Here is a 26,873-nt window from a genome sequence, read left to right as displayed (position 1 = left end):
TTTGTCGTTTGGAATACGACTTTTTATTTTGGGGGGATGATGTAGTTAGCATACAATGTCTATTGTTATGTTCAATAATATTGGTTATCCAACAATGTATTAATTTTTTGTTTGTCATTCCCAAGTAGTTATAAGCATTGGTTGGTTGATGGTTGTGTTCCGCTTGGCAACCGTTGGGACATTTAAATATATTGTGTATCGTCAAGGAAGGTAGTATGATGTAGGGGGATCAACTATAATCCTTGGTTGACCATCTTTGGTCTTCTTCATTGTAATAATTTCATGTATGAATAAAAATATATTTTACTCCTATATCTGGTATGCATTGTCATCTTTATTGTTACTTCGTGTATTTAATTTATCAGATATAGTAGTAAACACAAACCTATAATAAGAAACATGGAAAGAACAGTTGCGCAATATACCTTCAAACCATCATTTTGCAAAGCCCCAAACTTGCCAACCAGACCAGTCACGACCACTATACCATAAGGAAAACAAAATTTAAACTTTAGACCAATCACTACCCCTGTACAAAACAAAAAAAAAACACAATTATAAATAGAATAATTATGAAATTTACAAAATCAAAGGAATCTTGCCCACATTATTGCTTAACACCCAACCCTAGTGCTCAACTCTTGGAAAAACTTTCTTCTAATTTCCCTACAATCTTTAGTGCCAAGAGCTAAGAGAAGAGACACCACATCCAAAAACAAACACACTCAGAATTATATTTGTTGCAACAATGGCATGGAAAGTTGTAAAATTACTAAGGCTTACAAAGAGCAGCTCATGTCAAGTTGGTGATAGTGATTTATTTTTGGATGAATTTTGCAAGTTATGTCAAGGAGTGGGTAATGTTTCTGGCAGAACTTGTTACTAGTACCCTATGGGGATAGTGGTAGAATCCCAACCACGTTATTACTTAACACTCATTGAACCCTAAGCTCAATTCCTAGAAAAATTCTTTTATTTTTTTATAGTACTTAACATTGAAAGTGAAGAGAACAGAGAGCCATTAAAAAACACACACCTAGAAAAATTTATGTGCAATGACTTGAAAATAACAATTTTATAAAATGATAGTAAACCTTCAAATCCTTATTCTGCAAAGCCCCCATATTGCTCTCCAAATCAGCTACAATCACTTCATCATTAGAAAAACAAAATTTGTGCTCTAGACCATCACGTCCCTTGCACAAATAGAAAAACACAACCATAAATAGACATAGGAAAACCTCACTCACATAGATCTGGAGACCACAAACTCAAATAAAAATTAAACACAAATACGTGTTGGAACAATCACAAAGCTTGAACAAAATGCATCTTCTACTTGCAAACTTAGCCCTTTGTGTGCTATTTGAGCCTCCTGCATGCCTCCACATTTTTCATTCATTTCTACAAGTTTAGTGCAAATTATGACACATACAATATAAAAGAAAACTGAAACAAAAACATTAATTTCATGAGTTGGTCTTCAGACAAGTTGCATTCAATATGCATCATACAAACATTAGAAAATGATTTAATTTTTAACTAGATGACATTTGATTGGCTGTGGCTTTTTTTTAAGCAAATAATAATTAAATTAATATTAACTTTAGATCAACTTTATAAAACTTGATAAATTTTTTATTTGCATAAATTGTGAGACTGATTAATGGAAAAAGTGAATTCAATAGTATCCCTGAATATGGCATAGACTAATAAATATTTTGAAGTTTTGTTATATACCCTTAGACTAATAAATATTTGAAATGAGTTGTATATAACCAGGACAAGTTTTTTTTGTTCTCAATACCCAAAATTATCATTGTTAGATACTTTAGTATTTTAGCTAATGCCTTGCCAATGACAGTGCTCTTCATATGTACAAAATTAGAAATTGCTTTCATTCTGCTTTCAATCATCAATTTAGGGCCTGTCTTCTGCTTTGCATAAATTAGGACAAGTACATTTTGATGGGAAAGTAGTGAACCACTGAAGACTATGCATTGACCTGCAATCACTCTTCTTTGGGAGTGCTGCACCTAGGTGCTTTTCTATGAGCCATTAGATGTGGTTGCTATGGGGTCCTCGCTATCTCCAATATTAGTGAATATTTTCATGGTGCACTTTGAAGAAAAAACACTCAATTCTCTTTCTTTGAAGCCAAGATGGTGGAAGCATTATGTTAATGATGCAAATCTAATTTGGCAATATAATCCAAGACACATTGGAGGAGTATCCTTGTTTAGACAACATTGTAGATAGCATTAAGTTCACAAAGGAGTTGGAATGTGATAAAAAACTTCCTTTGCTTGATATTTTTTTTATAGAAACCTAGATGGATCCATTTCTACTCGAAGTCTTTGGTTGAACCCCCATATGCTCTTTGTGATCCTCTTTGTCACTCAGTTTGTGAGAAGTCATGCTAACGCTGCAAAATGAAATTTATGGTTACCGACTTACCATACATGTCACAATGTCATTAAATAATAAATTATGCATAGGCTTAGAAAAAATAATGAATTTCATTTTGTTTTTCTTACCTAGGTCGCACTAAGTTCAGAAGTTGAGGATACAAAAAATAAAAAATCCTTGTTCATCAACATTTGTCAACAAGGATTCTCCTTTTTTTTCTTACTTCAGGTCACAGGAAGTGCAGAAGCAGGTTGCACGAAGTGCAAAAGTGGAGGATACACAAAAGATGAAATCCTAATTTGACTGTAAAATTTAGTTATTTAATTTTCTAAACAAATAGTTATGTAAATTTGCAAAAAAAAACATTTATACATAATTTAACTAATAAATTTGAACACCTAAATATTGTTGCTATAATTTTATTTTTTTCTTTTGATTATTATTTATTTGTAGAACTGAAATGTAAATTGTAGTTTGTAACAAGTAATTGTGAGCTCCGAGGGCCTAAATTAATTACTAATTTTGTCAACTAAAATTAGTAATTTGTTACTAAATTGAACAATGTTAAAAAAAATACAAAAGTAGTCATGAAGGGCCAATGCTTACCATGAGGCTTGGATAATGCATTGATTCAATGTTGGATAGATGTCACTTTTCACACTTGCTCTCACTCTCACTATTCCTTAATCCTAATGTCCTCACTTGCAATCTTTCTCACTCTTGTAGTTTGCTATTGCAACTTTAAACCTTGTTGAAACTTGGGAGTGATTTGGAATGAGGCTTATATGTCTATTTATAAGTTTTTTGTGAGTGTTTAGGGTTTGGCCCATTGGTCATTAGAGTCAGGCTTTGTGTCACAAATTAAAAGACTCTAATTTTTGTATTTTTTTAAAATTATGGACCTTCTCTTCTTGTTGCGGGAGACACTCCAAAGTCTTCAGGATGATTGAGAGACTCTTAGGAGTCCCTTGGATATCTTGGGGGATCTCGGAAATGTCCCAGGTCTGTAGCAGAGTTGGTGGGATGGCAGGGGGGTGTCTTCCTTTAAGCCCTTGCATCCTGGAAACATCCCCATCCCAAAAACAGGGGGATTTGGGGAGAGGGATGTGTCCTTATGGAGCACTGGAAAGAAATCCATGCAACTTCTTAATAAATATTGAGTTCAAGACAGAAGATCTAGAGGCTTTGAGTCCTCAATTTCCATTTGAACAGTATGAAGTAAATTATAATGGAAATGTAACCTATCAAAATTTTAAATATTATACCAGGCTTTAGCAAGTTGTAATCAATTGAGATATTAAGACATGTGTCAGGCTCCTTGGGCATGGTAATCTCAATGGTGCTTTGGATTTGAATTAAAGCCAGGTAATTTCTGTAAAACCCAGTTAGAAGTAGGAATAGCATGAGCATGCATTATGTATTTTCATTTTTTTGATATGGTGGTTGAAACTTGAAACTAAGTACTGCTTATCCTTTTGAGTAGTTTAGTTAGCAATAGGCTTTGAAATATTTCTTTCTTTTGTGTGTCCCACGTGCCATTCTTTTTTCTTCAATAGACTTTATTAGTTTTGTTTGTAAACAAATCAAAGTCTTTTTGGCCATCCATTTGAGGAAAGTGGTGTCCTTTCTTTGATGTATATGAAATTCTGTTCTGTTTATTTCGATTCAGTTAGTTATTTGCAGAAAAGTAAAGATGCTTCTAATTTGATTAGATTATACAAAGTGTATGCTTGACTGCAATGCATACATAAAAGACTTCTTGTATATCTAAGGGTCCTGAACTATTCCAAATGCCATAATGACTGTTGTCACTTGCACTGAAGTGTTTTCCCGTATTTCAATCCAATGTTCATTTCCAGTTTCTGCATGACATATCTAATTCTTTACCACTTCGGTTGTCCTTGAATACCAAAATAAGTGCACATCAAATTCTAAGAAATTTGAAAAAACTAAAGGTGTATTGCAGATGCTATTGCTTTCATATTTGATGGAGAAAATAACAATGTATCTTAAGAGCTTCTGTAGATGCATACCTGATACAAGCTAGTTGTATGTTTATGATACATTCTTCTAAGATATTACCCAACTCTTCCTGGTGGACAGAAGTTAGTGAGCAAAAGAGAAAACGGATAAAAGCTGATGCTGATCCTGCCAGGTTGACATCATCATCTGTTACGTTACGAGCACCACCTGAGCATCTAAATGTTCTTATTGGCGATCAGGTTGTTCATGCATGCCTGGGCTGGTGTTAATATACAGACTGACGCTAAACTTCTAAATTTTAATGCTTTCAAGATGTTTGTTTTCAATCTTTCGTAGAAATTTCTATTTAACATGATAAATGGAAAAGAACCTAGGCAACCCTGTATGGCACAAAGTATAGCTTAAAATCCAAATCTAGTCTATTTCTTCAAAGTAATCAAGAATTTTCTAGCTTTAATTCTAAAACTTGAATAATGATAATTGCGTAGGCCTATGATTCTTACACTACATGTAGCAATCAGTGATCTGAATTTATTTTTATTCAGGTTGCTGCAAGAGTTACTTCTGATAATGCAGATAAAGACGAATGGATAGTGGTGAAAGTGACACGTTTTGACAGGGAAGCAAATAAGTAAGTATAATTTCATCAGAGGTCAACTTGTTTACCTATCATGCTTCATCATGTATAACAATAAACAAAATATGAAAGCATTTATTCCTGTAGCACATTTCCCACCATCTATTTTAGTTGCAAGTGTTTGGCTTACTTACAAGTTCTGTGCAGGTATGAAGTAATTGACGAAGAGCCTGGTGATGATGAAGAGAATGGTCCCAGGTATTACTGTTATCTGAAACATATTTGCATTTACTGTTTCCGGCATACCAACTTTGGTCCAGCTGTTGTACCTTTTGATGATAATAATTTTCTTACTAGAGGGTTTCATTCTGATTTATACATCAATATACCATTCTCCTCTTTGTTTCATATTTATCTTTTATGAGCCCTTTCTTTGAGAATTCTTGGAGTTCTTTTGCATAACGATGTTTTGATTGTCAGATTAGTGAAAAACTGATTAATATAGGTTCTTTTCCCAGAGTGTAATGTAATTACTCACTATTCTTCATTTTATGTTTGCTTGAAAAAATGCAAATCATGAAAATGTTTTGTAGTCTTCCATGTTTTCCACAGAGTCAAAATAAGGTGCAAATGGAATCGTATTTAATATTTAGTCATAAGATCCAACTTAACTCATTTCAAGATTTGCATATTGATCTAAAGATTCTAAACACACAGAAAGCATTTTTTGTCCAAGATTTCTCATGTAATGGAGTTAAATTTGTAGTCAGATCTTCTGTTTCCTTCTTTTGCAAGCCTCAACAAAAATTCCATGATACTGTTTTTTTCAAGAAATCAAGTTTCCTTCTTTTTTAATCCAACATGTAAGTCCACTTGTGAACTTGATGACCAATTTTAGGTGTTTGAAGTTGGGAATTATTAGGAGAAAATTAAATAGGAATGTCTTTCTAATTTTTAAGTTTGTGTGATCATAAAAAAATAAAAAATCAGTTGAGGGTCAAATATGTTTCAAGTCATTCCTTCATCTCTGATGGCTTGGTCACAATCTTAACTAGCATTATTGAAGCCTTCCGTGAAAGTAATTGTTATAAAACTTAAGGCCAAATATTTAGCGAAGAATATTGTGCTGGCACTAAGTAATACAGTGAGTTCATATTGTATAAAAGGTGAGAGATCATGTGCTTTGTTGTGCTTGTTAGCTAAATTGTTTCCGCCATAGCAAATTGTACATTCAAACAAATTTACCGTCTTTATGGGTTTCTTGCAGGAAGTACAAATTGCCACTCTCATGTGTTATACCATTCCCAAAACGCACAGATTCTTCTACTGCAACAGAATTTCCAACTGGCAGCCAAGTCCTTGCAGTATATCCTGGAACTACTGCACTTTATAAAGCAGCTGTAGTTGGTTCACATCGCAAGGTAACATTTTAAGAGATGACATGCAACTTCAGTCCTGTTTGTATTTTATTTTATTTTTTCAAGTATCGGCACTTTTAATAACTGCTGGCACAGAAGATCCTTGTTTTCCAATAGTTGACTAATTTTAGCATATGGCCTGTAATTGTTTCAAAATAAGACCGCATCTTTGGTCATTAAAGTAGAGAAATGATTTGTTGAAATTTCTGCAACTTGTCCTTTGAAAGACTTTGATTTGCAAAATAACAGATTCGCATTGAGATCTTAGTACAGTCCTCGAATAATAATTAGAATTGGGAATGAGTTGTTTATTTAAGTGCACTAAATAAATTTAGTTATATCATTATCCTAGAGGACTAAATTAATGGATTTATATCAAGGTACTAAAGTTTAATGCACGATAGATAAAGGTTATGTTTGACCTCAAAAAAATATTTTTCTAAACCTATAAATTCATCCTTGTCCAATAGTTATTTTCTAGGACATACAAATAGTTATTGTAGATGCATATTCTAGTATCCACTCATATTTCTCGCCCTCATTGTCTTTACTGGTTTAGTCAACAATAGGGGTGCACTAGTACTCTGGCCTTTGGTCAAAAATTCAAAATTTCCTGCTTTAGTTTAGGTTTCAAGTATTATGACTCTTATGGTACCCTGTTCAGTTCTTCCTTTATGGCTGAATCATCTTTGTGCCTCCATGACTGCTGCTATCCTTTATCTACTCTGAGGATTCTTATAAAGTTTTGAATGAATTCTCATCCATTGTGGCTGTAATGTATGATTGTACAATGTATTCCTAATCATTCTATTCTCTGCTTCTCATTCTATGGTTCTTGGTTTTTTCATAATATTTTTTTAACTGCTTCTTGTGATGTTTACATATTCTGATACAGTCCAGGATCAGGCACCCAGTGAAGGGCAGCTAATCCTATCAGCCACACACACAATTACTCAGCCACTAGTCAAATCAGATATGGCAAAAACTTATGACTAGCTCAAACATGTATTATGGAAGCAATAACAGCCTACATTATCTTTATTAATTAAAATTGAGAAAACTTATTTGCTTCACAGGCACATAGTCCAGCAACAGGGACTTTGCAATCTCCTCAATCTCACATCTCTTACTCTTACCCACACAACAAGATTATACATCAGCCAACAAAGGAAGCACTGCAACCTTCTCATACATTCTCTTATCTCACCTCCATGTCCAAGGAGGAGGTCTTCTGTAAATTTTCTCTATAAACTCCTTTTCCTCTTTCTCATTACGTCCCTCTCCTCTTGTATATACCTATCTCTGACTTTATATGAAGTTGAAAAGTCTGTTATAAGATAGTATGCCCAGAATATCCAGCAGCGCAATGGAATCATAAACTCAGCAATGATAGATGGCCATCACAGCTTCCCATATCAGACTTGCAGTATCAAACAACTATGTTACACCTCATTGTATTTAGAGGAAAGTCTGAAATCTGGCGGCCAGCAATGTGGTAGCACCTCTTTATGTAACTGCTGCATTAACTTTCTGGTAACTGTCGCCAGATAATGGTCAGAGGGAGGACATCACCAGCCATGACAAGAATTGGCCTGAATAGAGAAAGAAGCTTGTAACTGGCATTCAGCACTTGACTTTCACAATCTCATTATGAATAACAAATTCAGCAGAAAAGAAAACACCTGTCATTTTTTGCCTCACATGGGCATGTTAATTACTTCTTAGGTTTATATGCTGAAACCACCCAGTTTTGATATGCCATGGAGGATTTATGCTAAGACAGTCGTGGGTCCTAGCAAATATAACTGTTTGGCAGAGGAAAAGCAGTGCCCAGACGTAAGTAACAGTCTTTAGATTGTTTGTCCTCACATCCAAAAGGGGATTGTTTGTCAATGCCCAAAAAGAGAACTTTAGGCAGGTTCCAGTATAGTATCACAGGTTTAGACTTAGATGTTCATGCTAAGACAAGTCACAAAATAAATGCACGCCCCATGGAATCAGCATCTATAACAATCAACCTCAGCAATAAATTAGATCCTTAAACATTTGTGTCCAACTCTGCCCTGTGAACCACATGTGACCAGCTAGAAAATTTAGAATTTCTGAAAGCAAAAGATAACCATTTTGAAAAAGAATGTGGATTCCAATCTGGAACATACACCAACTAAGCATGTGGGCCCCACCAATGAACTATCAAAACCAAAGAAGCTTGAAACTAGAGATGAACAACTAGGTGCCATGCAAGATGATAACCAAAATGACTAAACATCAAATGAACGAAATATTGATAAGTGATAAATTTGTGTAAGCAATATTAATCATACTATCCATTCAATGTCACAAGAGTGAGAAACTCCCGTAAGCAATAACCCAAAAAGACAGCCCAACAAGTGATAACCTGAAAACCTGACACCAAAATTAGGGCAAAAATAAAAAATGAACTACCATTGTTTTTGGGTGACACAAGATTGCATGTGAACCCAAATGCTCCTACATCATATTCTTCCTTTTCTTACAATATTTCTCATATCATATTGATGCTTTACGTAGGATTTTCTAGGTAAGGATATTCATTCTTGAATGTTGTTTCAATATCTTCCCATTTCATGTTGTTTTGTGAGCTAATCTGCATATAGTAATTTGAGTTAGTGTTATATCAATAAAGAATACAACATCAAAGTACTTCTATGAGAATGAACATGCTAAAGATTACACACAGAATTAGATAATTGCAACATTATTGATATAGGGCTATGTTGTTAGTTCATGCCTTGTAGGCCTTGGGTTCGGGTGTGGTAGTTCAATTCGGATTTTGGGTTAGTTTGGGTGGGGGTTCTGCTAGCGCATGCAATTTCCTTTGTGGGTTCATCTTGAACAAACTTAGTTGAACCCCAAATGAATTTAATGGAATCCAAAATAAATATGCCAAAATTTAACGAGTTTTAAAACTTCTTTTGTTTTCTTTTTACAAGTGATAAACTAGATTAAAATTAGTGCTAAAGCTAAAAAAAAATAGAGAAAAAAAATATGAAGAGTTTATCCATTGCTTATTTGGCCCTTTGCCCATCCCACATTCCTACTATGTTCTTAACGGTGAATGGATGATTATATGACAATCTATTCCTACTTGATCGTGGGTTGAATTAACACTTTGGCTTTTCAACCAAGTGCAGTGCTTTCAAATTCACTTACCTTCATTGAGGAAGGTTATTAAAATATTAGATAATAAAGAGTAGGGTTTGCTTCATTAAGACTTCTACCCTTTGGGTTTATCCTACATGCATCCTTCTCATCTTCGAATGAGTGATTAGGGTGGGGACTAAACATTTTGCTAGCTAGGCATATTCTTGGTGAAGTGGCTTAACTATCTTCTCTTTTTTTTTTCAATTTGACTAAGTTTTTTAATGTAAATTAAAATGGAATTTAATCACTACTATGGTTATAATGGAGCAAAAATATTCCTTAATTCGTCCCATATTATTATTTTAATATTGAACAATGAATAACTATCATGATATTCAAACTTGACTAATATTGAAGTAGTATTTCTAATTTTTATGGTGGTTTTGTTTATTATATGATGCTATGTGGTATTTTGAACTTGATTCCTACTTTAGTAGGCTACAAATATTTATATATTTATGATTTCTATATGTTTTTTGTATGTACTATGGACAAACCTGAAACAAACGCAACCTGAAATTTGTTTTGTCAAATATGCAAACCAAACCCATGAACTAGAACCTAAACCCAAACCAGCTACTTAGATTTAACTTAGTGCACATGCTCTATCCATAGTATGGTTAGAACATGATAAATTAGATCTCCTTTCCTTGACCTTCATTATTCTACAGATAGGTTGGAGTGACCATTGGACAACCAAAATGTGTGTCAGTTAAACCAGAATGTTCAAGAGACCAACCATACTGACCAAAACAGTAATTAAGTTCACGATGCATGCTGACACATGTAATCAGAAAAAACCATGTTCACATAACATAACAATCAATGATAAATAAACTGACTACAAGCATCTTCTTTGAGTATCCACAATAAATATTTTTGACTTTTTGATCTATTGGTCCATGACTTCTTCAATGTGAATCTAGCACAAATAAGTCTCTACATCATCTGTCATATCATTGCCAAACATTGTCAACTTAAATTTGGTGTTGTGCATTTCTAGTGAGCTTGATGGGGTTGACTACCTATTGTTATTCTTGTGTCCAGTTATTTCCTCCTTTGGTACCATTGCCCCTTCCTTGAATGCTATTATTTTGATCCACCATATTTTCTTCTTCTTTGTTGAATTTCTTATTGCTTGGTGGTTTCTTCCTTTATCTCTGCCCAACTCAATCTTTAAGTGCTGCTTTCCAAGGATGCTGTCAAATTGTTCTATTAGTATTACTGGTTTAGTATGCAATGATAGTTTCAATCAGAGTTCCGTGACTCGCGGCGAGTCACGCGAGTCAACGGGCCGGGTGACCCCTGCCGGGTCACGGTGACCCTGACCCGGGCTCGGACAACATTTATAACTCTATATATCTATGTTTTCTAATTCCTTCAACTACAATTTACATTTCTACGCATGTGATGGATGTATGTTTATGTATGTGATCAAATTAGCTTCTATTTGATGATGTTATAGTGTCTTTAAGCTTAATTCAATAATGGGTGTATGAAACAAGTTTTAAATCGTTAAAAATCTCTAAATTTCAAGGGTTTTCTTATTTTGCCGAGTCGTTGCCGAGTCGTTGCCGAGTCGTTGCCGAGTCCGAGTCGAGTCACGAGTCGAGTCAGTCTTGCTGAGTCAGAGCCGAGTCCGAGTCTGGGAACTTTGGTTTCAATAGACATGCTATGCTCTATCTACTTCTTGTGGGTGTCTGCAATCTTCTGCACTATTGCACTGGATGGTCTAGTTCTTTCTTCTCTACAGCAATCTCATAGAAAACAGTTTGATTGTGTGTGAAAAATCCTTCAAATAGTTTATCAGGACGAAGTAATGTATTCTTTCTTTTTCCTATTTCTCAAGAAAATACTTGTGAAATGTAATCAATGTAGAGGGCATGGAGAAGGAATTTTTTTAATTGTCTTATATGGCAAATATTCATTGGATTATCCTTGTGAAAAGAGTTATTAGAAGGGGATTAATGCATGTTATGGTTGGTAGTTCTGAGTTTTGCAAATTTGATAGTTTTAAACAGTAGAGTTAAAGTTATAGATTTGATCTATAAGGTGGTTTTAAATTAAAGATATTTTCTAATGGTTGGTGATTTGTGATGGTGTATTGTTGGTGGCTTTCTGCACGTGGGAAAAATTTCAGAGGAAAAGTGATGAGTAAGTTGGCATCTGCCTTGTTATTTACTAGGCTAAATCAGTTGCTTTATGTAAGAGAGATCTAGATATTTAAATTTAATGACAATTCTTTTCGAGATAAATTGTGTGTTGGCAGCCTCTATTTTTGTGTAAGGAACAAACTTTCATTCATTTACGTATGCATATTATTCCATAACACAAGATTCCTCTATGCCAAGACAATGAAATTATCTCCTTAATATCTAGATTATAGACAAAATATGCCCACCCAAAGATTTCTTACTCTGAAAATGATAAGTTCTTAGTGAGCTGACATGACTATTATACAAAGATAGTGAAATTCTGCCCGTCTTGGAATTTTCCTTTTACTAAAATGGTAATATTCTATTGGTTTACTATATGTTCACTTGACAAACTTTGCAAACTGAAATCCATACCCCTGGGTATTATTGTTTTTGACATATCCTTTCTAGGATGCTCATTAAAATTTGGGGATTTAGTTTTAGGGAGCCATAACACCATCCTCATCTGAATTGATAATCATTATCATTCCTCTCTGGTTCTATGCCTCTTCTGTTTGTTCTTTTTTCTTGCTGTAAAATTTGGAACCACCAGTCATTAAATATGAAGTTTTTGTAGTGGCATGTTTTCAAAGATGATTGGTGTGAAATATATCATTTGGATTATACTGTTTCCTTGTAGCTTTTCCCTTGCCTAAGTTTCTTTTATTTCTCTAAAATCAAGATTCATAGATGAATGGAATCAAGGCTCTATGTATGCCAATTGAGGAAAGTCCATAGTCTTTATTTAAAGTGTGCTTATGGTATCAAAACCTCTAGTAATTCTGAAGATTATTTGGAATGCACAAAGAAGTGCCAATAAGATAGGAAGAAAGGTCATGATTATATTGTATATGTTTTCAGCTGGTAGATTTTACATGTCACATATAGCGTGTTCAATTAAAATTGTCAAGCTTTATTGAAATCATTTTGTTTACATTGCTAGCTATTTGCTTGAGTTCGATGATGACGAAGAAGATGGAGTTGATGGTCTTCCAAAAAGGCCTGTTCCATTCTTTCATGTTGTACAGCTTCCTGAAGGCCATCGCCAGTGATGCACATCAGACGTCTGAAGAAGTATGCTCACTGTTATGTATGATATTTTATAAGAATATATGTAAAAAATCTAACTGCTCAGGGCTTAACAATATTTGCCCTGGGACCATTTAAAGTGGAATGCCAATAGTTTGTAGGTGTACCATAGGTCATGCATTCATGTTTTGTGTACCATAGGCCATGCATTCATGTTTTGTGGAGTCCCTTAGTTTTCACATATAACTGTGGGTATACCACCCAGAAACAGAGTTTTCCATTGCCATGGGACCCCAGCATGTAAGAAAGGTTTCCTCTTCTCCTCCATTTCAAGTATTGAACAAGCTTTGGCGAACATTGAAAATATTTTTTCAATTATTTTATTAATTGAGATATTGTCAATAATGTGTTTAATTGTTCATATGAATGAAATGCATTTAATAGTAGTACTATTAGTACTTCAAACATTAAATGTGATTCTTAATTAGTTCATTTGTATCTTGGATTGCTGTTACTTTTTTTGCTGAAATTTCTTGGCTCTTTATGAGCCCACACCTATTTCAGGCTGCCTTCTTGCTTGAACAAGATTTTGTCCTATGGTTCTCCTTTAACATCATATACTTCTCTTTTTACTTTGAAGAAACAGGAAACATGGTAACGAAATTGGGATAGAAGTTGTCTACTTAAGAAGCAAGAAAATTCTGTAAAATTGGAAATAATATATGTTTTCTGTTATGATTTACATCATGATATGTTTTTGATTTCACACTAATCAGTTTGTGCAATATTGGCTTCACCTTTCCCTCCAGAAAGTATTTAAAAAATATATACTTCATGTCTGGTCAGTGAAAATGCACTTACTGTCAAAATGGCATGGACAAATTTGTTCTGCAGACTTTAGATACCATAAGTATTGATTTTCTTTTTTTTAAAAACCCTTATAAAACGTACATGCACACTATCCAACGACCATTTTGATGCAGTCAGCAATCCCATTATCGTGGTAGGAGTTTCACCACATTATAATGGTGGCACGAGTTGCTGAGATTTGAGTCTGGGCCACCTTGGAGGTAAGTGCCTCCACTTACAACTTGCCACTGCTTGGTGGTTAGGTGCTATGGATACTTTATATAGCATATTTATTCTCCCCCCCCACTGGATATCTCTGGGGGCACCCTTGTAACATTTTCTTATTTGTGAAGGCATTTATCATACGTTTGGCATCAATCTCTAGATAATTTTTCATCTATGCGTTAACAAGTTAAGTCTTTTATCACCCATCATTTTAGTTAGTAACCATTCTGCAGTACCCTTGTAATTCATACTTTTGAGGCACCATCCCTTACAAGAAGAGCTTTTATTTTAATAATCTATTCTGATATTGTACAAAGATGGCTTGGTTTGCATACTTTATTGTTTAATTAGGCATCACTGAATTTTAAATTCAAAAGATAAATTTTAGTGGAAGTGAGGCAGATTTTTGAGAATACCTCAATAACCAGGAGACACGTCTCCACCCCCTTGAGATGCATCTTGGGTTATTTTTATCGCACCTAGAGACTTTGTTTTGGGCCAGAGACCTCACTGCCATGTTTCCTGCCGTCTACCTGTCTCCCCCCAGGTTTCTGGCCATCCCCTGCATGCCTCCTCTAGGAAAATGCAAGGTAAAAGGTAAAAAACAAAACAAAAACATTGTTTTCCATCATTTATCCACTATTGGACGCATTGTAGCCGCCCTAGAAGAGTGAAATGCTCCCAGAAGACTACAAAAGTTGCCCAATGCCGGGTTTGCAAATCAAGGCAATCATTTGTTTACATTTGTTATCAAAATTTTAAACCCTACAAGCATGGCATTCGATGAGACCAGTTCACATGTATTGTGAATGCTTCCACATTTTGGATACATGTCATGTCAAAGTTCTATGTCATGATATTTTTTGGAAATTATTAAATTAAATTAAAAAAAAATTGGTGTCTCCAAGTACCCCCATTTCCTATATTTGAAAATTAGCCATACTGGTACCAGTACCAGTCTCCAAAGTCACCAAGCATCCCCATCTCCTGGCAACCTTGGAGAATACTTTTGAGGGGCCAAATGGTGAAAGTGAAAGAAATGCAAAAGTAAATCCTTAATGTGTATTTACAAATTTTATAAAGATTGAAACGGTTTGTTATATTTGACTTATGAGTTCTAGAATTGCTTACAAACTATAAAGAATTAGTTGTTGTTCAATATAAGACCTTGTTATGACCCAATCTACTGCTGGATGGAACAGATCTACAAAATTCTTCTTCTAGGTCATGATTTTTTGTTTTCTTTCAGTGTGCTACAGAAAAATCTTGTCACACTTTCTGGCTCTGCATTTCGCATCTACACTTCTTAATTTGGGGGTTATACTACCAAAACATATCCTTAAAATATATACTGAACACTTTACTTTCCAAGACTATTGAGACAAGATACATAGCTATTTTACTTCATTAGCTCTATATGACATTCAGTAGATAAGCATTGTCAACATGCATCGATAGAAGAGATAGATACAGGATTGACGGTGCAGACTGCATATAAGTTATCAGTTTAACATATGAACAATGAAATGATAAAGCTAGAAGACATTATATTCATATGTACAATATAAATGTCTACAGTTAAGGTGATTTTACATTACACTAAGTGCCTATTGTGCCAAGTTAGATCATATTCAATATGCCAAGCTGTGAGGTACAACTGTTATTGTGAAATCTGAGGCATGTAAAGGGTGTGCCCAAAGCGAATCTAATAATGCGTTACCCAAGTACCACTGCATAAATTGGTACCTCATGGAGATAATAAACCCAAGTATATAGTCAAGAAACCTGATAAGATGAAATTACAAGAGGTTGCAAATTCTGCACTAACTGCAATACATGATAAAAGATTGAGGCATGGCAGATTCCAGTATTTTAACAGAAATGAAGTGTTATATATTTGTCTTATTAAAAAGTGTGAAAATGATGGAAAAGATCTTCATTAACATTTTGATAATATTCGTCTTGAGTTCAAATCTCAAAGCATTGTTAAAAAAAAAAAAGAACACAGACAAACATTTTGATAATATTGGTAGCAATTTATAATACAGCTGCCTGACCTGAAGATGATTGTATTGAATACTGACAACTCATGTCATGCTTATAGCTTTTTATCAGTTATCCATAACAAAAATTGACGCTATTATGGCCTTATATTCTTCATTGACTTGTATCCATTAGTTTTGAAGTCTAATTCGGACATCATTGACTATTTTTTCTTGCACATCATCACCACATTCTTACCATTCAAAAATTATTCTGAATCGTGGCATTAGCTTAAAATCAAAATATATTGTTCCACAAAATTATTTGTTAACAATATTTTAATTATATATGACAGACCTTCTGAGAATCTGAACAACTATCTTCTGTAGAAACTTGTTACAATGATAGAATCGTAGAAGACCTCCTATTTAGTAGATGTTGACCCCTAAAACAAAAAGAAAAATTAGGCTTCTTGGTTGAAAATTTTGTACACTTGGGGAAATATACAAAATTGTGGCTTCAACCACAGTGTGTGGGTAAAACTCTCCTAATTAAGGGAAGGCTCCCCCTATCTACAAACTAAACTAATCTAATATGGGTGGGACAATAGTCTTTCTTCTTCTTTCAAGAAAAAACTATACTCTTTTCTCTTCTTAGAAATGTAATAGCAATTGGGAATAAATAATAGCAAATATAGAAATGAGACTTCTTTGTAGGATTTTTGGAACATAAAGGGAAGCAAAGTTTCCATGAAGGCACAAAGCCCTCCGTCACTTCCTCGGGACGGGAAAACAGAAAGAAAGTTCAAAGTCTTCAACTATCTATTCTCCTATCAACCTTTTTAGATGATTTTCTGCTAACTAAGCACAATATGTACCAGCTCAAAGTCTAACTACATGATGCATTTCAACTCACATGCACAAGTCTTAAAAATAGAAGCAGCACAAAGTCTACAAGCTATCTTCCCACTTTAGCTTTCCACACTAGTTTTAGATATGATAAGCAACTCAAAGTCTACAAGACCAAATCTGAAAACCAAACATATAACTCTAAATACAATTAGCAGCTCAAAGTCTGCAAGATTGAATTTAAATCCCTCTTTCACAATAAAACAAAACTCACAATCAACTCTAGAAAATGTCGTCACATAACAACTTGAATTGGCACAAAATCTCAACACAACTTGTCTCTTTTATTGAAAACAATCTGATTTACATCTAAACTCAAAGTCTTAGAGTGCACATACAAACTGGCAGAATTTTGTTGCATTGCCAAAAAGATCTTATTTACAAATGAGAGTCCTCCTTATATAAGAAAATGTTGGAGAAAAATGTGGGCACAGTTGACTAATTCAACTGCACAGTCCGATTTGACTACAACTTCAGTAGAAAGAAAATATGCAGCTGCGAGAAAATTTGCAACATCTAACAATGCAACTACATGAAAAGAAAGTGTCAAAAAGATGACACTTTATTCATCTTTTTCCTTCTCATTGGATTTCTAAAATTCTTCAAACCGAGCTAAAGCAACTTGCATCTTAGCTTTGTCTAGCGCCATATCAACAATCTCATCAGCGCATCTTCTTTTCTTTGTCGATTTGCTGGGAGAGGGCTCAGACATTTCAACATGGATCACTAGTGTTTTGAAAATGATCACCATCAGACTAGCAAATTTCATCAATCAGAACAAGAAACAGGAGTCAGAAATGACTTAGGAGACAAAAAGGGAAAAACTTGCAGGTCGGACTTTAAAGTCTGAATTGCAATTTCAAACAACATCATACGTAGGTCGGACTTTAAAGTTCGATCTGCAAGGGAAAAACTTGATAAACAACTGCATGTCGGACTTTAAAGTCCAATCTGCAAGCTGGGAAGGAAACTCAAAATTCGCACATCGGACTTTAAAGTCCGATGTGCAACTTCCTTTTTTCCAAACTGCACATCGGACTTTAGAGTCTGATGTGCGAGGGAAAAGTCCCTACAGGTCGAACTTTAAAGTCCGAACTGCAGGGAAAGAATAACCTGCAGGTCGGATTTTAAAGTCCGCTCTGCAGGGAAAGAACCGCTTGCAGGTTGGACTTTAAAGTCCTCTCTGTAAGAAAGAACCACCTGCAGGTCGGACTTTAAAGTCCGATCTATAGGGAAAGAACCAAAACATTGCACATCGGACTTTAAAGTCCAATGTGCAATTCTAACAAAGAAAAACCCTGCAGGTCGGACTTTAAAGTCCTCTCTGCAGGAAAAGAACTGCCTGCAGGTCGGACTTTAAAGTCCGATCTGCAGGGAAAGAACCAAAACATTGCACATTGGACTTTAAAGTCCGATGTGCAATTCTAACAAAGAAAAACCTTGCAGGTTGGACTTTAAAGTTCGACTTGTAGTCAAAACTGCAAAATCTAAAAAACTTAAAAAAAATGAGAAAAAAAAAGACAAAAAGCAAAAGAGGCTAACCGACGGAGTCAATCAACCTTTCCCGAAGGACGTGAGGCACGAAACGGACCAGTTTCGTAGGGTTGCCTCATGATTTTAGCCGCACTAAAATCGAGGACAATAGCTGGCTCTGACTGGGGAACAAGCTACACCACTTGAAGCTTGTAGAATCCAGAACTCCGAGTGCCTGTATCCATTGGGCTATAGAGTCAGGCGACAAAAGGACTAAGACACAAAACAACTTACTAAAAAGAAAGACACAAACTTGTGCAACTACACTTATTGAAAATAAAACTAACTTAACCTAAATTAACTAACAATTGAAACCTTCCTAAATGAAACCATTCACAGGCTTTCCAAAATAGCTGCCTTTCTTCAGCAGCTTGCAATGCCTTGCATGATCATAAGCAACTTTGTATAGATGGAGCACACACAAGTGTACCGAGACTTGATGCAACACTCCTTGGAGGAGATGAACAAATCCACCTTCGTCTTGGGGTGAATCATATGCGTTGCTGCCCCAAAGTGGAGTTTTGAAACCAGACTGCTCGTGCTTAGCTGAATATACTTTTTTGGCTTCTTTCTCAAATATATCCTCTAGCTTATGTACAAGTGGTATCTTTGGCTTTCCATTAGCCTCCAACCAAGCAAGATGTTTGATTGGACATCCTCTTGATCGTACAAAGACTGAAACCTTCTTACTAGCTACAACTTGAACAACTGGTTTTTCAACCGTAACAACCTCATGCTGAACAAAATGATCTTCTTCATGTGATTCAGATAAAAACATGATTGCATTGCTTACCTCAACATGTTGTTCACAAAGTTCAGATTTGAGAGGATCGTCAACAAGACTTGAACAAAACTCTTCTATAGTACTCATGAAATGATCTTCATCAAGTTGTGGGGTAGGTCTCTTATGCATGATATGTCCAAGTTCATGAGCTTGGAGCATGAAAGCATTCATTTCAACTTGACTGGGATCTTCATGCATGTTCACCTTTTCACATCTCATGATGTGATTGTCCTCCTCCATGGTACCTGGCATGGTCGTTTCTTTTTGTTCAATAGCTTTCTGGAACTGCATAAACCAGATTTGAGAGTCGCCAGCTATGTCTGCTTCCTCCTCTTGGAATAGACCAGCAAGATCACTTTGTTCAGATTCAGAGTCCTCCATTGCTGCATTTGTTGATGGTGCCTCAAGTGCAAGCCCTTCTAGTGGCGAAGGAAGTTCGTCTTGATTTCTAGCTACATAACTAAGAGCAGTATTTGGATATGGCCTCCTAGGAATGTCTTCATAAGAGGAAGAAAATAAACCTTGAGCTATTTGCTTTTTGAGGGCAAGCAACTCATTAGCCAACCTTTGCACCATGGTATTTGCTCTCTTGGTAGACTCTTGGTAGACCATGATCCCAAATAAGAGTTTTCTTTGGACCCATTTGACTCTATCTTTATCTTACCCGCAAGGATAAGATCATCTTCAACCTCAACTGATAAGGTTTGTGCAGCTACAAGGTCTCTTGGAAATGCTCTTCTCAACAAGAAACTCACCTCAGGTGATTGAGCATTCATGAAGAAGCACTTCAAATTTGCAGCGATAGGCTGAGAAGCAACCGGGATGCGGTTATGCAGCTTGTTGAATTTAGCAACAAATTCCTGCATGGGCTCTTGCGGTTCTTTCTTCATTTGAGTCAATTGCGCCAAGAGTGCATGCTCATCTTCTGTAGGTTTGAACCTTGCCTCAAACCTTGTTTTGAGGCTAGCCCAATCTGTGATAGAATTATTTGGCAAATGATAAAACCAATCAACAGCTACACCTCGTAAGGTTTCAATAAATAACCTTATAGATATATCTTCATGTTCAACTCCCAAAACACCACATGCAATATTAAATGCAGTGGTGTGTTCATCAGGATGCTGAGCACCATCACCCAAAAACTTGGGAAAGTTCTTCCGCGAACCATTAGGAAGAACATGTAAGGGTAGAGTCAGGTTCAACGGACCAAAAACATTCCCTCAAGGACCTTGAGCTGCCATTTTACATATCCTTGGTGAAAGTTTGATAAATTATAAGGAAAGGAATTACAATGAATAGGTTACCGGTATACTTCAACCAAAAGCATGAGGCTTTTGGATGCGTATTCGATCCCCAGCACAGTCGCCAAAAACTGTTGGTTGAAAATTTTGTACACTTGGGGAAATATACAAAATTGTGGCTTCAACCACAGTGTATGAGTAAAACTCTCCTAATTAAGGGAAGACTCCCCCTATTTACAAACTAAACTAATTTAATATGGGTGGGACAATAGTCTTTCTTCTTCTTTTAAGAAAAACTATACTCTTTTCTCTTCTCAGAAAAGTAATAGCAATTGGGAATAAATAACAACAAATGTAGAAACGAGACTTCTTTGTAGGATTTTTGGAACATAAAGGGAAACAAAGTTTCCATGAAGGCACAAAGACCTCCGTCACTTCCCCGGGACGAGAAAACAGAAAGAAAGCTTAAAGTCTTCAACTATCTATTCTCCTATCAACCTTTTTAGATGATTTTCTGCTAACTAAGCACAATATGTACCAGCTCAAAGTCTAACTACATGATGCACTTCAACTCACATGCACAAGTCTTAAAAATAGAAACAACACAAAGTCTACAAGCTATCTTCCCACTTTAGCTTTCCACACTAGTTTCAGATATGATAAGCAACTCAAAGTCTACAAGACCAAATCTGAAAAACCAAACATATAACTCTAAATACAATTAGCAACTCAAAGTCTGCAAGATTGAATTTAAATCCCTCTTTCACAATAGAACAAAACTCACAATCAACTCTATAAAATGTCGTCACATAACAACTTGAATTGGCACAAAGTCTCAACACAACTTGCCTCTTTTATTGAAAACAATCTGATTTACATCTAAACTCAAAGTCTTAGAGTGCACATACAAACTGGCAGAATTTTGTTGCATTGCCAAAAAGATCCTATTTACAAATGAGGGTCCTCCTTATATAGGAAAATGTTGGAGAAAAATGTGGGCACAGTTGACTAATTCAATTGCATAGTCCCACTTGACTACAACTTCAGTAGAAAGAAAATATGCAGCTGCGAGAAAACTTGTAGCATCTAACAATGCAACTACATGAAAAGAAAGTGTCAAAAAGATGACACTTTATTCATCTTTCTCCTCCTCATTGGATTTCTGAAATTCTTCAAACCGAGCTAAAGCAACTTGCATCTTAGCTTTGTCTAGTGCCATATCAACAATCTCATCAGCGCATCTTCTTTTATTTGTCGATTTGTTGGGAGAGGGTTCGGACATTTCAACATGGATCACTAGTGTTTTGAAAATGATCACCATCAGACCAGCAAATTTCATCAATCAGAACAAGAAACAGGAGTCAGAAATGACTTAGGAGACAGAAAGGGAAAAACTTGCAGGTTGGACTTTAAAGTCCGAACTGCAATTTCAAACAACATCATACGCAGGTCGGACTTTAAAGTCCGACCTGCAAGGGAAAAACTTGACAAGCAACTGGATGTTGGACTTTAAAGTCCGATCTGCAAGCTGGGAAGGAAACTCAAAATTCGCACATCGGACTTTAAAGTCCGATGTGCAACTTCCTTTTTTCCAAACTGCACATCGGACTTTAGAGTCCGATGTGCAAGGGAAAAGTCCCTGCAGGTCGGACTTTAAAGTCTGACCTGGAGGGAAAGAACTGCTTGCAGGTCGGACTTTAAAGTCCACTCTGCAGGGAAAGAATCACCTGCAGGTCAGACTTTAAAGTCCTCTTTGCAGGAAAAGAATCACTTGCAGGTCGAACTTTAAAGTCCGCTCTGCAGGGAAAGAACCGCCTGCAGGTTGGACTTTAAAGTCCTTTCTGCAAGAAAGAACCACCTGCAGGGCGGATTTTAAAGTCCGATCTGTAGGGAAAGAACCAAAACATTGCACATCGGACTTTAAAGTCCAATGTGCAATTCTAACAAAGAAAAACCCTGCACGTCGGACTTTAAAGTCCTCTCCGCAGGAAAAGAACTGTCTGCAGGTCGGACTTTAAAGTTCGATCTGTAGGGAAAGAACCAAAACATTGCACATCGGACTTTAAAGTCCGATGTGCAATTCTAACAAAGAAAAACCCTGCAGGTTGGACTTTGACTTTAAAGTCCGACCTGCAGGCAAAACTGCAAAATCTAAAAAAACTTAAAAAAAATGAGAAAAACAAAAGACGAAAAGTAAAAGAGGCTAACTGACGGAGTCAATCAACCTTTCCAAAAGGACATGAGGCACGAAACGGACCAGTTTCATAGGGTTGCCTTACGATTTTAGCCGCGTTAAAATTGAGGACAACAAGGCTATATTTATTGAAGTTTATACCAGTGTAAATACATAAAATTCACACCTCATATGAAATTAATGAAACTGTAAAACCACTCAGAGTTAAAAGTTCGATGAAAATTGTGCATTGGAATTAATAATAAGGCCGTTTTGTAATATTTCGTTTCCCTATACATCTGCAAATCTAGATATAAGGTTTTGATTAATTTTCTGTGGTTTGTTTAAGTATTAATATTTTGATTATATTCCATTGTTTTTTAAATGGATTAATGCATTGATCTAGTAATGTCTCATTCCTTGAGAAAATATAATGCGGCTATAATAGCAACTAAACATCACAGAGAGCTTTAGGAGTTGTGATCAAGCTAATCTTTTATCTACAACTGATTTTTTAGAGGTACTCTTGCCTCCAAGAGTCCAAGGTAAGAGTCTATTATTCTGCCATTTTTTTTGTGGCTTAGATATTTTCTTCTCCTCTTCTAACATTGTGTGATTTCAATCTCGGTACAACAAGTTATCACATTATTATCACATTATTATTCATGTATAATGTAATATCCCAATTATTATTAATATTTTTTTTAGGCCAACAATAGTCATCCACAAACAGATAACTCGTTAAGGTTAGAAAGCATAAACCGAAAACATGCTAGAAAAGCAACGCATACGGTGTTGAGGGGATCGTTAGCTTCAAATAACTGGAAACAATACAATGCTTGGGTGGCAAGCTAGCCCCTTCCGCTTATCCAACGGGAATGCAAGAAACTTGTCGGTGAACCAGCCAAGAGACACACACAAAGGCATGAATCACTCAACCGCAATATTTCAGCGGGAGGACTGAAATTACAAAACAATCTCAACTCAACCGCTTATGCAGCGGGAGGACCATTACACTCAGACATCACTCGACCACTTATGCAGTGGGAGGACTAAATTACAATTTACTTGAGAATAGGTGGCAAACCGGCCTCTTCCACTTTTCAGCGGGGTGAGAATTACAAATCAGAATTGGTTAGTAGTACTACTACTTAACCTTACAATAATAAAGATGATGTGAGAAGAGAGTAATGCTGAATATCCAAATAAGAACATGAAATTTCTGCTAACATCAAATCTGCAGGCTGAAATTGCAAAACCAACAGCCTAAGGAATCACTAAAATGCTCACAACTCTCTCAATACTTATCCAAAACACCCAAAATCAGTCCCAAAGCCACACTAGGCTAGCTACGACGAAAACCAAAAAAAACAAGCAATCATAACTCCCTTATTAATTTGGCACACATCCCAATGCACTTCAAAACCCAACGCCTAGCTAAAGAATTTCAATTTTATCTAATAAATTCAATGCTCTACCAAAGGTGCCACAAACTTACAATGTAAATCACCAGTAATAGGAAGGATGAATGATCCAATACCCATAATGGTCAGTCACTCCAGCAGAGAGGTATGATCAAAATGTACTTCAGCCACAGGCAAACCAGCAAATTCCAAAATCGCTCCAAACACCAAAAAGGAATAAGATACGCACTGAGAGTACGGTAGATTATAGCACACAGCTAGGTACTATATTTCAAGAACGAAATCGGGAAGCACTAGGGAGCCACACTCCGAAGCCTCAAAGTTCTGATGCCAATCCAATAGCATAACAATGCAAATTTTCAAGATGCCAAGAATGGGAGCCCAAGGCTCTTATTTATAACCTCAACATCACCAAATTCAAATGCAAATGCTTCAAATTCAACTTTCCCATTTGCATTTCATTACTTGTCAGGTGGACCCCAAGGATGGCGCCATTCCTCAAGTCAAACCTCACGCCAAACAACAAGGACCACAATTTTTACTTAGCAAACACTTGAGATGAAATAAAATAATATCTCCATTAACAATTTGACGTCCCCTTCTAGACATAAAATTCGCCTAGCACTTAGGAGATATTATGCATTATTTCCAAAGGCAATAAATCAGTAGTAAAACTAATCAAATTAATTAAATATCAAACCTTAGGATAAGGAAATAATATTTAATTATGTCACTTATGACTCAATACTAATTATTGTCAAAACCAGGATGAAGCTGAACTAGGAAGACCACTGAACTGCTACAGGATCAGGACCCTGTCCACTGCCAAAAATAGAAATATGCCATACTGCCACTTACTAAAAATAGTAAGTCATGAACTACTTCTCTGAAAAGTATGATCTTCGCGCCTAGTGACAGAGCATGAAGAACTCAGTAGGACAATATCATCAAAATGGCCAACCCCTGACTTACTAAAAATAGTTAGTTCTCACCTCATCAATGCTTGACCCTCATTTTTCATTCCACCTAGCCTACGGGTCTCAGGAATAGGCTAATGGACCACTGGAAGGACATCAATGAGAAGAGAACATTACAGTCTGCCCTCCCCAAAATTGCTTGTCCTCAAGCAACTGTAAAGCTGGATGCAGTAAAACCTTCACATTTTCCCATGTAGCATCCTCTGCTGGTAGATTTTTCCATTTGATCAAGTATTCCCTGATCACTCTTCTCCTCAAAGATCGTTCCCTGAAATGAAGGATAGCTTCAGGAACCAAAACCAACTCTCCCTCCTCATCAAGCGAAGGTAACTCAGCTGAAGCAACAACATTATGTCCCAGGGCCTTCTTAAGGCGAGACACATGAAATGCATTATGGATCCTGCTGCTTGTTGGCAATTCCAACTCATACGCCACTTCTCCAATCCTCTCGTTGACTCTGAAAGGCCCATAGAATCGTGGCTTAATTTCTCAACCCCACTCTTCTTGAGAGTAGACCGTCTCTAGGGCTAGAGCCTCAAATAAACCATGTCGCCCACCTCAAAGGTGCGCTCAATTCGCTGTTGATCAGCATACAACTTTTGCTGATTCTGTGCATGTTGGAGATTGTCCCTCAAAATCCTCAGAATATCTTGAATTTGTTGCATCACGTCCTTTGCCTGAGGGGTCCTTCTATCACCTAATACCAAGTCCGCGAAGCTAGGAGCTTCATATCCATATAGTGCCATGAATGGTGACATCCGGATGGACATGTGATAGGAGGAGTTGTAGCAATACTCTCCTAGGTGAAGCCATCTCCCCAATGTATTCTATTGCTCCGAGACATAGTTTCTAAGATAACCTTCCAACCACTTATTCATTATCTCGGTCTGCCCATCAGTTTGGGGGTGATAACTGGTGCTTGGAGTGAGCACAGTACCACATAATATGAAAATCTCCTGCTAGAAAGCACTTAGGAACTTTCTGTCCCTATCACTCACAATGTTCTTCGGTAACCCATGTAATCTGAACACCTCCCGAAAGAACACTTTAGCAACTTGAGCTGCTGTAAAAGAACTGGTGATGACAAAGAAATGAGCAAACTTTGTGAGTCTGTCCACCACCACATATATACTATCCTTCCCTTGAGCCAGAGGCAACCCAGTGATGAAATCCATGGAAATACTTTCCTATTTTTTACCAGGAATAGGCAAGGGTTGTAACAAAGCAGCTGGCAGAGCATGCTCATCTTTGTTTTTCTAACATGTATGACACTCATTAATGTACTTCTAAACATCATTTTTAAGTCCCTTCCAAGAAAATCTCTCGGATCTGCCTGTATGTTTTGAAATAACCTTGGTGACCGGTGAGGGGGATGTCATGGAAAGTCTTCAAAATCCTCTCTTTTAACTTAGATTCAGCCACTATGAAGATTCTTCCCTTGTATAATATCAATCCCTCAACCAATTTGTACCTTTCATCATGAAAAGTACCTTCTATAAGGCTGGTTGCAAACTGATTTTTGGTATAATCAACAAACAACAATTCTCTCCAATCAACAGTAATCTCGCACAGTGAGCTTAAATGGGGTCTTCTGGATAAGGCATCCGCCACAACATTGTTTTTACCCTTGACATACTCAATATCGAAATCGTAAGCCTGCAGCTTACTCACCCACTTTTGTTGTCTTTCATTCAAATCTTTCTGATGCATGAAGTGTTTAAGACTATTATGATCAGTCTTAACAATGAATTTACTCCCCACCAGATACTGCTTGAACTTCGCAAGGGCATGCATTATGGCAAGCATTTCCTTGTCATAAATTGAGTACAGCCTCTCAGGTCCTCTCAATTTCCTGCTCTCAAAGACTATAAGATGCTTATCCTGCATGAGGACTGCACCAACACCTTCCCCAGATGCATCACACTATAGCTCAAAAGGCTTGGTGAAATCAGACAAAGCCAAAACAGGGCAAGAACTCATGA

At 36.3% G+C, this 26,873-nt stretch overlaps 1 protein-coding gene across 4 annotated transcripts in view; it reads left to right on the top strand.

Moving 5' to 3' along the window:
• LOC131042484 (SAGA-associated factor 29 homolog A) overlaps positions 1–13,208 on the top strand; it is a 97,872-nt gene extending 84,664 nt beyond the window's left edge. The window contains exons 5-10 of one of the 4 annotated variants that reach the window (XM_057975790.2): positions 4,513–4,631; positions 4,938–5,023; positions 5,177–5,227; positions 6,237–6,390; positions 11,711–11,724; positions 12,709–13,208. In XM_057975790.2, the coding sequence (XP_057831773.1) occupies positions 4,513–4,631; positions 4,938–5,023; positions 5,177–5,227; positions 6,237–6,390; positions 11,711–11,724; positions 12,709–12,817 (533 nt within the window). In that variant the 3' untranslated portion in view covers positions 12,818–13,208. The remainder of the gene's footprint in view (positions 1–4,512; positions 4,632–4,937; positions 5,024–5,176; positions 5,228–6,236; positions 6,391–11,710; positions 11,725–12,708) is intronic. The other 3 variants (XM_057975791.2, XM_057975793.2, XM_057975792.2) reach the window with 3 other exon arrangements.
• The last annotated feature ends 13,665 nt before the right edge of the window (positions 13,209–26,873 follow it).

This window comes from Cryptomeria japonica, chromosome 1, assembly GCF_030272615.1.
Source record: "Cryptomeria japonica chromosome 1, Sugi_1.0, whole genome shotgun sequence".
NCBI lineage: Eukaryota > Viridiplantae > Streptophyta > Pinopsida > Cupressales > Cupressaceae > Cryptomeria > Cryptomeria japonica.
Note: the sequence above shows the minus strand (reverse complement) of the source record. Positions and strands in the feature narration are given on the sequence as shown.